The sequence below is a fragment of the Humulus lupulus genome, chromosome 7, assembly GCF_963169125.1.
Source record: "Humulus lupulus chromosome 7, drHumLupu1.1, whole genome shotgun sequence".
Taxonomy (NCBI): domain Eukaryota; kingdom Viridiplantae; phylum Streptophyta; class Magnoliopsida; order Rosales; family Cannabaceae; genus Humulus; species Humulus lupulus.
Genome location: NC_084799.1, coordinates 84,674,689 through 84,689,282, shown reverse-complemented (window position 1 = coordinate 84,689,282; position 14,594 = coordinate 84,674,689). Strand labels below are relative to the sequence as shown.

Genomic DNA, 14,594 nt, shown 5'->3' with positions numbered 1-14,594 from the left:
TAGCAATAGTTTTATGAGATTCTTTCTTTCATAACTGCTTTGTATTCATCCCACATACTTACGTTTTTAGTCAATCTCTTCCTCCTTTCTTTTCCTTTGCTTAAGATTAGGCAATCATATATGAAGCACACTGTTCTTTTGAATGATTTGGTTTTCTTTCTTTGGAAATACCAGCCCTAAGAAGTGCTCTCACTATATTTCGTACACTTACACTATTATTATAATGAGTTATGATGATTAACAAAGTAATATGTTGGTGGTTAATATGTGGTCCTTTAGTTGATTCGGCCGTCCAGCATTGATGAAAATTGGTAAACACGATGTATATATATAATACATTTAATATAATATGTTTCATTAACATTAATGCTCTTTTAGTGAAAGTTTATCATTTGGTGAGTATTGTCGAGAATAAGAGGAAAAATGAATATATATATATAGATATATATTAAGAGTTTTTCAATCCAATCAAGATCAAAAGCTATGCGGCGGAATTAAGTTCAGGCCTCTTCAATGGAGAAAGATTTATATTCGTGGATTGAAATTTTTAATGAGTTTCAAAGTTTTTTAATTATCTCATCAGTTCTTTATGTCGACAAACGGTAGCAATAGGTATGTTTATTCATTCAAATTGTAGAGTTTTTTCTTTTTGTATTTGTTTACTGTTTTTTCCAATTGAAAATTTCATTAATTCAGTTATGCTCTATTCATTTATGTATTTCATTTTAGGATTAGAGTTACATTAATTTAAGTCCTTCTCTTACGAATTTCCATGAAAACACGTATAACTTTTGGTCTATTTTATATTACAGTTATGTGAATCTTATTACATTCAATCACCCTTCTTTCTTTATACATATTCACTTATAAATCATCTTTGGGATATTGTTTATATATTGTTGTTAATTTCTTTGATTTCTACTATTTCAAAATCTGAAATTTTACCTTATTATCATCAAATTTCTCCATTGTATTTCTCCTTTAGAATTATAAAAGTTATTGTAACATCCTTGTAAAATTCTTTATTGACATATTTGATAAAATTAGCAAAATTAATTATGGAATGCATTTTCAAAATATATTGTGTGGTATTTTCAAAATGGGTACACTACAAGAAAAAATGTTTTTAATAAAACCGAAAATGTGTTATCAAAACATACGATAACACTTTCTGATGTGTTAAGACAGACTATGTTATCGTAAGTCATGGTACTTTACATAACACTTTATCAGTGTTATACAGATATGTTATTGTACTGTCAACGATAACACAATTTCTGTGTTATTTTAATATATAGATAAGTGTTTAATTATGTTATTTATAGTCGATTATATAACACTTTTTTTGTGTTATACTACACTTTTTTTGTGTTATACTACACTTTAGTATAACACATTTTTTGTGTTATGCTATACTTTAGGATAACACTTTTTTTGTGTTATACTACACTTTAGTATAACACATTTTTTGTGTTATACTACACTTTAGTATAACACGTGTTATATTAGCTTAGAGAAACATAATCTTTTTTTACTTACACAAAACTAAGAAAACAAATATGAAAGTTGAAGCCAAATAAGGTAACATAAATAGATTTTTATTAATTACTCAAATATAATTACAATATTTAGTCTACTAGTCTAGGCTTGAGAAATCATATTACAACATAATTTATGCCCAATTCAAATTCCTTTATCACTAAATACAAAACAAGAAATGTATACAAAAATTAGTGAAATACATTCTTCCATTCTAAAGGCCTCAACTACAAATGTTGTCAAGAATTGCTCCAAAGAAATCATCTCAATATACCTGCACATTGTAAAAAAAAAGTCCTTTTATTATTAAGAACATAAGACTTAAGCCAGTTTCCACCTGTAAGCATATAAAGTTTAAATAAGCAACTCAACTCAACTCAAGCAAACATCTCTTTTATCATACATAGAATAAGCATAACGGATTAGTGGAAATAAAAGTTTAGATATACCTAAGGAAGAAAAGCTTTTCTAATGCCAAAATTTGTATCAACATCCAGACGACCTCCAATACCTACTGGGATAGCTTGTCTATATCTACATCCCCCAGTGGTTGTAACACCCTGACATACATAAACTAAACACAAATTAGAGTAGCTTTTAACTGAGATTGTATGATATACATGTTATGGCAATGTTACCAAAAGAAGACTTAAATTACCTCTAACTCAAACTCTGATCTGTTAAGCTTTAAGAGGTAGAGCAGAGCAAAGAAATCATCTGTATCAACATCTGTATCCAAGAGAATCCGGCGAGACCTAGGCCGAGGAGCGCGTTTTGCAATGTGCAAATTAGCTGCAAATCCTAAAAGGAGTAGAACAAAAATAACCCAGAAGTTTTTTTTCAACACCATTTTCACTGTGATCATTTACACCCCAGAAAAGTATGCAGTCCTCACCAAACTTGATGAAAGCTATCAAATTCTGCTTGAGAAAAGGTTTGTGTTTAAGCCATGGAACAAATAAACAAACAAAGTTTCAAACCAATAAACATTACAATACAATACTTTGAATCAGATTCAATACATATAGGAAATTCTAGAATGTGCTCATAGAATCAAGCATACAAAATAGAGAACTTGTGCTAGTAATAGGAAAATAAAACGCAACCAATTTATACAGAAAGAAAGCACTTTAAAAAAAAATCGACATGTCCTCCATAAGAAATCAAAAAACATTTTACAAGTCCTCTAAAGCAAACCATAGAGACATACCTATATAAGTATGAATTCAGTAGCTTATAACAGATAGAAAATCTACAATTATATCCAAATATATATGTATGAATGCAGTAGCTTATAACATAAGGTCTAAAATTATGTATATATATATATATATCTATGTATGGATACGGCTAAACAATAATCTGGCAGCCATGGAGATGAACCATAACAGTACAACCTGGCATCATAAAGATTACTAAAGGCTCATTGCTAGTTATGAAATGGAATAAAGTAAATGGATTGTATGTGTTAGATGGGTAAATTGTATCTATTTCTGAAGCTGATGCTATTAAAGTTCAAGAAAATGAGATGCAACTATGGCACCAAAGGATGGGTCATATAAGTGAACAAGGCTTGAGGGAACTACACAACCAGAGAATTATAGACAAGATAAAATAAAATAACAAAATAAAGACAAACAAAGCAATAACAAATTAAGACAAAGCTTTTACTAACAGACTTTTGGATTATCAACACTAATACAATCTAATCTAAAGGAAAATTTTGTTAATTTAAGAGATGAACTCTATCTCTAAACAGAGAGATACACCACAAAATATAAGAAACCTATCATAACTTAAAAAAACTTTCAAAAAGATCACTCATGCAACTAAGAAGTTTATGCTCAGTCTAATATAAATTAAAATACTAAATAAGAGGAACACCTCATGTAGTTAATGACCATTAAACAAATAAGCTCCAAAGCTTTTTCAGAAGTTCAATAATGGTATCGTGAATCAATATGCTTTGATTTACAACAAAAATGAATTTAATACCTATAACCGCTCTGTGAATATTGGGCTAACAATTCAGAGAAAGCAGGATGACTTTTAAGTTGCAAATGGAATTAAAAAAAACAAAGATATTATGCTACCTAAAATTTATGAAAAACTGAAAGAAAGTGAACAAGCTCCAGTTAAGATTTTAGTTAAAATGAGCCCTCAAAGAGCTTAATATATAAGTTTATACCCAAAAGTATAAGTTAATATGTTAGATACTGATACAAGGCAGTACTTATAAACTGGAGCAACTGGATCCAAGGCTTTTTTACTTGCCTGAGAAACAAAAATAGGACAGTACTCATATATTTCAGTTGAGGAAACAAAACTAAGTAGACTAGCAAAAACAGAGGACAAATATCATCATCAGGCCAAAAAAAAAGTTCATAATCTAAGAAGCAAAGATGGGCCAAAATAGATATCGACAAAATCAAATCCAATGTAAACAAGAATGCACTGCAAACAGGTTCAAGTTACTTGATACAAAAGCATCAAAGGCATTGTCAAGTAGTGTTCAAAAACATGCATTATAAAACAGATTAATAATAAAGGTAATCTTTAAATAATTCTTCCTCTAATCTATTAACAGGTGATAAAGCAAATAAAGCATTATAAAACAGAGAATAACAAGCTTAGATATTCAAAAGCCCTCAGATCTCATAAGCTAATATGGTCGTTAACAGTGTACATGAGAATTTTCATTATAAGCCTTAAGAGCACTCACAATAGATTCTGTAAAAGAGAGAGAGAAAGAGAAATATATATGTATGTATGTATGTGTAGAGAGAGAGAGAGAAGGCTTATAATGCAAAACCATGAAACTACTTCTGAAAATTAGATTTTCCATCACAGGGCAAATAAGCATGCAAAGAAAGTGAAAACTAACAAAAAAAAATGACAATATCTTCATATTATTACATAAGGCAATAAAATATATATTTTGTAGCTGTAAAAAGAGACCATTTTAATATATAAATGCCTTCAGAGATTAATGCTAGAAATTTCATGAACATTGAAAATTCATTAAGAACCAATCACATCTTCAAGGTTTAAACACCACCACTTCAACCATCACCTTTGGCATTCACCACCACCAACAGCAAACACAGATCATCATCACCACAGCCAACATGAGAAAATAGTAATAAATAAATAAATAAAATAAAATAATGGATCATGGTGAGTACCAAAGATGGTGAGAGCAGAAAAGATGGAGGCTCAAAATGAAATCAATGCACATATCAATACAAAAATAAAAGTTTTCATCATCAGGCACAAAGTAATCTAGAAACAAACTAAAGAACCGTGGAAAAAAAAAGGAAAGTAATCATCAGGCCAATGCATTGTTTCCAACATTGAGTTTTTCCATCACAGGGCAAAGGATACTACCATTTGTAAAACCCACTAACATTAAAAAGGAAAATACAGTAAAATCAACTTTACAGCTTACAAATAAAAAATCAAAGAGGAATTATCACCTTTTCTAATGCTATTCTTCTTACTATGCTTTATGTCTTCCCTTTCTTTTATTATGCAAAAAACACAGACCAGCTGAAAAAAACAATTTGAAAACAATACTTTTGTGTAAAGTTTCAAGAGAAACATGTACATAAAGGTAAGCAAAACGAGACAACTTCCTTGCTCAATGGAATTCAGAAAAGCAGATAGAATCAAACTTAGTGACAAACTTAGTGACTGAATTAATATAATCAATTCTCATTAAAGAAGTAATGATACAAAAGAGTATATATACAGAAAAGACAAAAACAAATTACACCAACTATTAAAGCATAAACTACATAAATAGGTAAACAAAAATAACAAATAAGAGCCTACCTTTTAACCGATGTAACAACATCTCCAGATGCACTGCCTTCTAGATCCAAGACCCCGCTTACCCAACTGGTAAATGCATCAAGAAAAAAAAAAGCAAAAACAACTTCTAGATAGCCATAAGTTATCCACCACCCAGTAAAATCCCCATCCTAAGGGAAACCAGTAAAATCCAGTAATAAAAAAGATAGAAGCAACTAGCATGAGTATCAAATAAACAACCAAGTAAAGTGAACAACAAACTAAACTAAACCAAAGACAGCAATAAGCAAAGGCATTTGACATATAAAAGTACTGAAATTAAAAAGCTCCATTCAGAAAGCATCGATTTTTAAAGCTACTTAGTGGGTTAGGAAGATGTTCTATTTCTGTTTTGTTTCAGAAAGCTTCTTTCTTCTAACATCATCAAGTTTCTCAAGTGACCGTGTAACGCCCTGGTTACCCCAGAACAGTTACGGTGAACAGTGAACCGGAAATTTGACTCACTACCCGAGTCCTTTGGTTAAAAAAAAAACGTGATCTAGGTACTATTATCAGGTTAAGGTGGAAAACCAATGAAAAGGAAAGGGTACATTTCATTAAGTAAATAAACTGCTCATGAGCCTTTTAAAATGTTTACAAGATGTCCATAATACAAAAGAGTCGCTACAGTTTCAAATTTACAATCCCCGCCGGCCTAAGCGGCAAAAGTAGGGTAAACCCCTAGTCCCTCTGAGAACTCCTTGACCGTGGCAGTCAAGCGGCCCTGTATGTACACCACATCGCCCAAGCTCTCCACTCAGGGTTGGTTAAGCTTTTCCTTCCCTTTACCTGCACCACATAGCACCCATGAGCCAAGGCCCAGCAAGAAAACATAATAAAACATGATATAATATCAACAACGACCATAATAACCATTCAGGACTATTAGTCCAACAAATAGGTGACAATAGCCACAAGTCACAATAGTGAGCATCGATCCCTCTAGCCATGTGACGGTAGGGTCACCAGGGCTTAACTGATAGGTGATTCTTTCATAAGCTTGTTCAGGACAGGTGCATGGTGATTGGTCACCAACATAACCTTCCTCACGACTCTAGAGTCGAAACTACGGACAACGTCCCTTAGCCACGTGACAAACGGTCACCGGGGTCATATACCTTGGCTATAGCCATCTGGTCGTAGACTAGGCAAGAGCTTATAAGTTCTTCGACCCTAGGGTCGGTCTAGCATTAATGCCATAGAGCCATTCAATGCGAGATTCTCGACTTTAGAGTCGGTCCCTGACTAGTCAGTGTCTTAAACAGGTAATCAGCGTACATCGACATTTAATATGCAATCCATGTCCACATATATTAACCAACATGCTCCAATATCAAACCATGCATGTCATATACTTATACAGGGTGCAACTGTATTCATACACTGTTTTCTTACCTCTGGTTCGAGTGAGAATTATAATATGAACGACCCCTGAGAACGATCAACCTTTAAATTCCTTGACGGTCACCTGGTCATAACCAAAATATAGGATTCATCACTAAAAATGATAACTGAGGGTTCCCAAACCAAGATCTAGCCTCCGGGACATCAAACATAACTCAACTAGGTACTAGGTTCAACCCCGAGGCCTAAGGTTTGAATCCCCAAGCTAAAAACATGCTTTTGGCTAAATCTGCCCTGATGGGCCGCGGCTCACCCTCCTGACAGGGCCATTTTCACATTTTAAGCCATCATAGGCCGCGGCACACCATAGACAGGCCGCGGCTCATTTCGCAAACCAGCCAAGAAACCAGCACGCACCAGCCAACTCTCCCCTACGTTTTCCCTTGGAACTAACCCTTCAAACCAACTCCAAACCTCCTCCAAACACTCAATTAAACCCCCAAATAACACCCATAGCTCACCCTCATCAAACCCCAATCAAAACAACACAAAAAACCCCTTTGATTCCCACTTCCCACATCAAAAACCATGAATTGAAAACTAAAACGAAAACAGAGCAACACTTGAAACCAGTGACTAAATCTCACCTCAAATTCAGATTTGAACCTTCTTCAATGGTTGAATCAAGTCCACCAAGCCAGCCCTTGAGTTTCCTAGCTTGAATCCCCACCTAGAACTAAAAAACCTCAAAGGAAGAATGAAGGAAATTGTGTACGGGTAAGGAAGATAAGAGTCTCTGTTTTTGTCCTGTTTAGTCTACCACTTTCTACAGCCAACAGCCACTTAAAGTCACATATATCCTCCCTAAAATGACCAAAATACCCTTGTGTCATCCAAAGCCTCTAAAACCATCACAAGGGCAAAATTGGTACTTTCCGCTTAACCCGTTAATCATAATTAACGCTTCCCAATTCCCGCTAATCTCAATATCCTCAAACACCAATAATTTATATCCCGTTACCCTAAAATCCCCGGTAACGCTATAATCACAAATATCACCTCGAGATTCACCCCGAGCCCCGAGCTCAAACCTGTTATGACCAAATCGATAAATCATGTTTAAAGATCGTCTCATGTCGAAATACTCGAACCAATCCACATTATAATGTGGTCTCACAATATATCATTAACATGCTACAAATATTCAATTATACCCTCAACGGGCCAAATTACCAAAACACCCCTGTAAACAAATGTGGACTCACATGCATGCATTTAACATCATATTATAATATAATTCTCATAAACATGCATAAACAATTTAATGGCATAATTAAACGGTTATGGCCCTCCCGGCCTACTAATCCAACCATTAACCATAATAGGGGATCCGGAGCATTACAGACCGCTCCAAGGGTCTCATACCAACCAACTAAATAAAATGGGCAAAGAAGAAATAAATCCATACCATCAATAATCAAAATTCAGAATTAAGCAGCAAAAGCACAAAATTGATAAATAAATAAAACGATACCTTAGCTATCGCTGCCAAAGCTGAAAAGGCTGCATCCCTCACATCTGGAGTCCCATCATTGAGGCACTGTGAAAAAGTAAGAAACGATAATATAGATAAGAGAGTCCATGAAACACCATGAATAGGATATTCCATGGTCAAAAATAGGTTGCACCATTATTTTTTTATTTCCCTTTGTCTTCTAGATTACAAATTAGAAAGTAAGAGCACCAAACCATGAATTAGTGCTCTAAACTCATCAAAACCAGTACTGAAGTTGTCTTCTAAAATAAATGGGAATAAGCAATGTTTAGCACATTTTACTCAACTGATTGTTCAAAAATATGAAATATATTACAACTACAAACATAAATGCATTTACCTCCATAAGGATAGGCACATAGTCCTTGTGCACCTTTAAAATAACAGCTTTGTTACTTGTTTCAATACAGAATGTTACCCAGTTAAGAGTTGATGACCGTACAAGAGGAACTTTATTTTTTTACAGCTGTCTTAATATCTGCAATAGACAACATCCATTACAGTTTGGGCAAAATCAAAATTACCACCAATCAAAGAGATTACAAACACTCAAATGCAAAGAATTTATGTCATCTAATCTCTAATAAAAAAAAACTTAAACCAAAAACATAGTAAGGAATCCTATGACAATACTATATTCTGAATTAAAGAACTACAGCGTAGGATAAAGATATACTTGCCTTCCACAATGTCAGCTAGACTTAAGCACCCAGCTGTATGCATTGCCTGAAGACTTTGATTTAGTGCCTCAGTAGAGGCAGGTTTTTTCTCTTTCAATTTTTCCTTTATAAAAAAAAATAAGAGAGAGAGAGAGAGATAAATCAAAGGAGTTAGATAAATGCAATAAACCAATATCCCTTCTTCAATCTTTATTAAATTATTTCTAAGAAAAATCTGAGATAAACCAGATCAAAATATATATTAAAAGTAAAATTGAATAAAAAAATCACTTTATATACAAATCAAAGCTACGATCAACATCATTTGAACTTCTAAAAAAGAATCTACTCGTATGACTAAGTGCACTTTTATTAATAAGAAAAATGAATGTACAAGTCAAAATCCAAAAAAAAATACCACCATGCTCAGTTGTAAGTAACTGGCAAAAAGTAAATGAACACTTGTACAGCTTGGTTACATTCAAACAGTCTGTTTCCAGAGGTAGAGGAATCTCCAAAGGTATCATTATTATGTGAATCCACCAATACGTCCTCATCATAACCACTGTCATCAGCTATCTTACCACGATAGACAGAAGAGAATCTTGTCTCCTCATCAATATCTAAATTGCCACTGAGTAGAAAGCCTCTTTCCTGTGTTGCATTTAAAAAAATCAACATCCAAAACTAGAAAACTTCGAAGGTAAAAAAAAAAGTATTTATAGGTTCAAAATACCATCAACAAAGCCTCACCTCTGCTAAATGAGGATCACGAGTGTCCTCACCCTCAATTTCTCTTGCAATTCTTTGAGCTTCCTTTTCCAACTCTCGAGTCTTAGGACCTCTCTCAAGCTTTGTGGTGTAAAGTTCCTCATCAAATGTGCTTTTAACTCCAAACAATGCTTCATTTGCTGTAAACTTGTCCCATCCCCTAAAAGGAAAAGCGCACTAGTAATTACTTAGGAAAGCAAAAAAAAAAAATCTAAAGAAGCATCAGTGCTCTAAAGACTTATCACAAATTAGCTTTAAAATTAAAAGAAAATGACAATTACCAATCGAACCACAAAGTTGTTCAAATGGCACCTTACTTGAAAGAAAAAATCATTTGCAACATTGAAATAGTAGTATATCACCAATAAATATGAGAAAAAATAGATGTTAGAACAACCTATTCCAATGGCCATAAAAAATATTCTCTAATTCAGGGCATTGCGGATCATCTTCGTCAGGGACCCATGGCTCAAGTTCTCTCTCCAACTCAACATGGCGAGATTGCGATATGACAGAATCTATCATAAGTTTTTGTTGTTTTTCACACTGAGCCTCATCTAAAAACCATGTAATGACCCACTACTCTAGACTAATTGGACCATTAACGAAACTATACATAAAATCCTTAAAAGAACTTACATTTGCGAAAATACCATAATTTATTAAGTAACTTATAAAAATAAGAGTTACTTTACAAAGTAAATACCAAAACGGATATGGGATCCCATTGTCTTTAAAACAAAAACATAATTTAAAATAATAAGACATTACATAATTAGTGCGGAAAATACATGTAAAAAGACATAAAACCGAAACTACATCCTCGAATCGAATAACGCTCGGCCCCTTGACTCCATTCACCATCGATACACATCCTCCAAGCGTCACGAATCTTACCGCCTCTAAAGCTTATTTTCCTGCACATAAACAGAAAGGAGTGAGCCTAATGCCCAGCAAGGAAAATCTAACACATAGTCATACACATAATTTCATAAGAAACATAAAGACTTAACATAATACATATAACATACACTTATTATAATGGCCATTATTACTTGGGGTCCCATAGACTAAACAAGCATATGCCCATGGGATTAGTGGGGTCCTACTAGCTAAGTAGGTCATATGCCCATAACCCATTTGGGGTCTTGTTAGTCATATGGGTCATATGCCCAAGCCTACAAACATACATACATATCATAACACATTAATAACATAAAACATATAGATAACATAAGCACATAACATATTGATTCTAGCCTATTTTCCTTACCAAAGTTACCGGGATATAATGGACTGAGTTGGGACTTTTTGGAACACTCCGACTTATATGCTTAAGAACTTGGATTCCCTCAAAGATTTGCAAGATCAATCTAACCTCCACCGAAATACTATAGAACTCCCTTCCGAAAGTGTTTGATAAGCTTATGATGTTTAAGCTTATAGTTTTTCCCCAAACCAGGTGTTTACACTCTCACTCTCACTTAACATTAGCAGCTTCTGAACTTAGAGCAAATGGTGAATAATGGCTGGGTACTAGGTCCTATTTATAGAGTTTGGGAATGAAAATATCTTGATTTTACTTGAATAAAAATAATGGCCTTTTAGGTGAAAATCATTTGAATAATCGTTCAGCAGAGGCTGAAGACTCGTTCAAAAGATGCTGGACTGTTGAAGGAGTTTGAATGGCTGAAAGGAAATGAATTCAAAAGAGTTTGAATTCATGCTGAAGGAGGCGATATATCGCCCCCTGTAGGCGATATATCGCCTGGGCCAGTATGCCCGAGGCGACCGTGCATCGTCTCGTGTTTTCCGTATCTACGTGCTGCGATATATCGCCCTCTATAGCTGCGATATATCGACACACGCTGAATATTTAAACACGAAATTACACATTTTTAGCTAAGTTTGAATGGAGTAAACAGCCTTGACTAAGCCTTCAACGTATTCAAAGCTGCTAACTGACCCTATATCATTCAAACTTTACCCTTATTTAATTTAATCCTCAAAAATCTTTAATCCTTAATCACCATTCATAACATGTGCTTAAAATCCTATTGGTTGATGTCTAAACCTTATAATATAATAAATATAATCCTTAATATCAGTCACATTAATCAAACCTTAGGTTATACTTAATATTCTTAAACTATAGATTAAACTTAGAAAAATCTATAAGTACTACTATGAGTGTCCAAATAATTCCCGGTCTGAACCAAAAATCCATAGTAACAAAGATAACACTAAACATACTATAATACTACTAAACAATTAGCTAAGTAAAGTTCTTGGACTCTACAAACCCCTCACTTGTAACAGAAACATCCTGTCAAAGTTGAATTACCACTGCATCAGCATACTCTATCAAATTATGTAATATCTAATGTAGCTACCTATTAAGCTATTGCCCGTAAACATTTCTATTTCAATATTCAAAATAATTGTGAAGATTTTCTGAAGTAACATCTTGATAAGATCTCCACCCTTTATTCACTTTTGAAACCAAAAATTTTACCAAGCAAGGCATTAGTGTAATATAGTAGCAATAGTTTTGTTATTAGTTATAGTAATAACAAAACAATAACATAACTCAAACAAAAACCATAAGCAGTGGAACTTTTTAAAATATATGCAACAAATTGAAATCAGAAATAAGAACAGAACATAAATATTGCAAAACCTTTGCTATAACTTGCACAAGTTCCTTAGAAGGTATAATTAATGTCTTTGCGGGAGGCTTGCTAACTGACTCCGCGGGAGACTTTTGTCCTCGAGAGCTACCATCTTTTGTCAAGCGAGCCATCTTCAATATAATTCCTGAATGTAACAAACAGGTGAATGTGATAAAGCTCATCTAAAATACAGGATTAGAACTGTCAGCTGACTAAAGTAATACTAAACGCCAGAAAAAATGCAAAATACTCAATGAAGACTAAGATATTAAAGATTGGATCTTTAATAAATAAAAAAGGTTGAAACCTGTAAAACATAAGCTCTTCAACAAAAATAGAAAAAGTGAAACCTACCAAAATCTTTTTCGTTTGCTGCATGAAATATTCCATAATATATGGATCCATTTTTCACATGGACATCCACATGCTGACCAACAAAACAAGTAGTTATATATACTAAGCGATCATGTGAAGGACTCCCATGGCCACCAGTTTTGCTCCCTGTCATAAAATTTAGACTCTTTAACAATGGAAAATAAATCCTAACAAGAAACAACAGAAATTGTAAGCGAATTTCACCAGTAGATGTTAATCTGTTATTGGAATTTGACTTCCCACTCTGTGACCTGTTCTCCAGCCTGGTCCCCACATCTCTTTCGCCTCTGTGACGGCCAAATCCATTGGTAGATGATCTGGAATGGACAGCCGGTTGCATATTCATCCTTCACAGAACCCTTTAACCTATGACAAAGAACTTGGCATCTGTTTAAGCCACTCTATTGCATTAACATACATTGAATGAATGATCAATGTTATAAAAACCATGTTCAGATTATGCTAATAAACCAAGGTGAAAGTAAACACTGCAATTCTTATCCAGAGATCATTTTTATTACAAAAATCTATTGACTTGTGTTCCTTCAGCATATAACATAGTGCAAAGAAAACACAAAAAGTGTTTACCAAAATTGGAATAGCAATAACAATTTTCAAGATATGCCACTGCCAAAATATCTCAAAATAATGTCCTGATCTAGATAACCATATTTAATAATGTTGAAATTTTGAGAAGATTATAACATTAATCAAATCAAAGTCTCACCTTACCCACTAAAGCTCCTGTAGTCCCAATGAACCTACCCAAACAGAACGAATGAGGAATCAAGCCAAATGCACAATATAATTTCAAAAATAAGAAAGATCATATTATTCTAAGCATCTGTTTAAGTGCCCGTGAATTGAAGTTTTATCACTTGCATTATCGTCAAGGCTCTAATGCTGATTGAATTCGTCCTATAACTGTCAATGATATCAAATCAATGACAGAAATAAATTAGCCAATCACCAAGCCCATTTAAAACAAATACTACATTTTCTTTATTATTTGTCTTTGAACCTGCATATTAACACATGAGAAATTGATGTAAAGTCAACTTAACACCAATTTACAACCCCAAATTAAGTTAATAACTACATAAGTTTAACAGAAATATTTGTTCAGAAAAACACCATACCTTTTAAGGCATCTCCTGTCTCATTTCCATAGAAAATGCCACTGATACAGCACCTTCTAAAGATCATCTTATTTTCTGTTAGAGTACCAGTTTTGTCAGTCAAAATGTACTCAACCTGGCTCAAGTCCTCACTGATTGTTGTACTGCCACATATTATATAAACCTCATATGCATATATTCAAAAAAAAAAGGGGGGGGGGGGGGGGGTGGGGTGGGGGAAAGCATTGATAATTACTACAATACCAATTACACTCACTTTGTTGCATGGGCTGGAGTAATAGTCTCATGGTCAATCATTTTATCATCCCAATCAATAAACTTTGCATACAAGCTCTTCACAAGGTCAAGGGACACCTGCCAAAGATATAACAGTTTACACTAGAGACTATCAACCGCTTTCAAACAGAGAAATTCTAACTTTTGTTAACAAAAGAATTGCTGTGTCTTTTATTCTTATAATGATTTATGTACCACAGTTTCTCACACATTTTTATACAGAAGGATACCTTAATTGATATGGGGATCATGATTGAACAAAGTAGCTCAAAACGAAGTGGAATGACCAACAGTTCATACCATGGACCTTCGTTGGGATACTCGACATACCATTGCTGCAAATTACATTTATCTAATATTTAGCCTATGTGCTTATAGTATATATACAGAGAGGAGGGGCGGACGGAGAAGG

General features: G+C 33.8%; 1 protein-coding gene across 1 annotated transcript; it reads right to left on the bottom strand.

Annotated features, from left to right (window-relative positions):
* Positions 1-8,138: 8,138 nt before the first annotated feature.
* On the bottom strand, positions 8,139-13,312 carry LOC133789760 (polyadenylate-binding protein-interacting protein 3-like). The gene is made up of 10 exons (XM_062227513.1): positions 12,972-13,312; positions 12,747-12,893; positions 12,401-12,537; positions 12,024-12,046; positions 11,390-11,409; positions 10,118-10,277; positions 9,703-9,880; positions 8,631-9,603; positions 8,270-8,335; positions 8,139-8,167 (listed from the first exon to the last, which is right to left on the bottom strand). Exons 1-8 carry the CDS (start codon positions 13,111-13,113, stop codon positions 9,376-9,378), a joined length of 1,035 nt encoding a protein of 344 aa, XP_062083497.1. The 5' UTR covers positions 13,114-13,312; the 3' UTR covers positions 8,139-8,167; positions 8,270-8,335; positions 8,631-9,375.
* Positions 13,313-14,594: the final 1,282 nt, after the last annotated feature.

Excerpts from the sequence above, each read along its gene's own strand:
- LOC133789760 (XM_062227513.1), bottom strand. The coding sequence starts at position 13,113 with ATGAATATGCAACCGGCTGTCCATTCCAGATCATCTACCAATGGATTT. Across the intron at positions 12,538-12,746 it reads AGCAAACGAAAAAGATTTTG|GAATTATATTGAAGATGGCT; the intron begins GTAGGTTTCACT and ends TGTTACATTCAG. Across the intron at positions 12,047-12,400 it reads TTGTGCAAGTTATAGCAAAG|GATGTTTCTGTTACAAGTGA; the intron begins GTTTTGCAATAT and ends CAACTTTGACAG.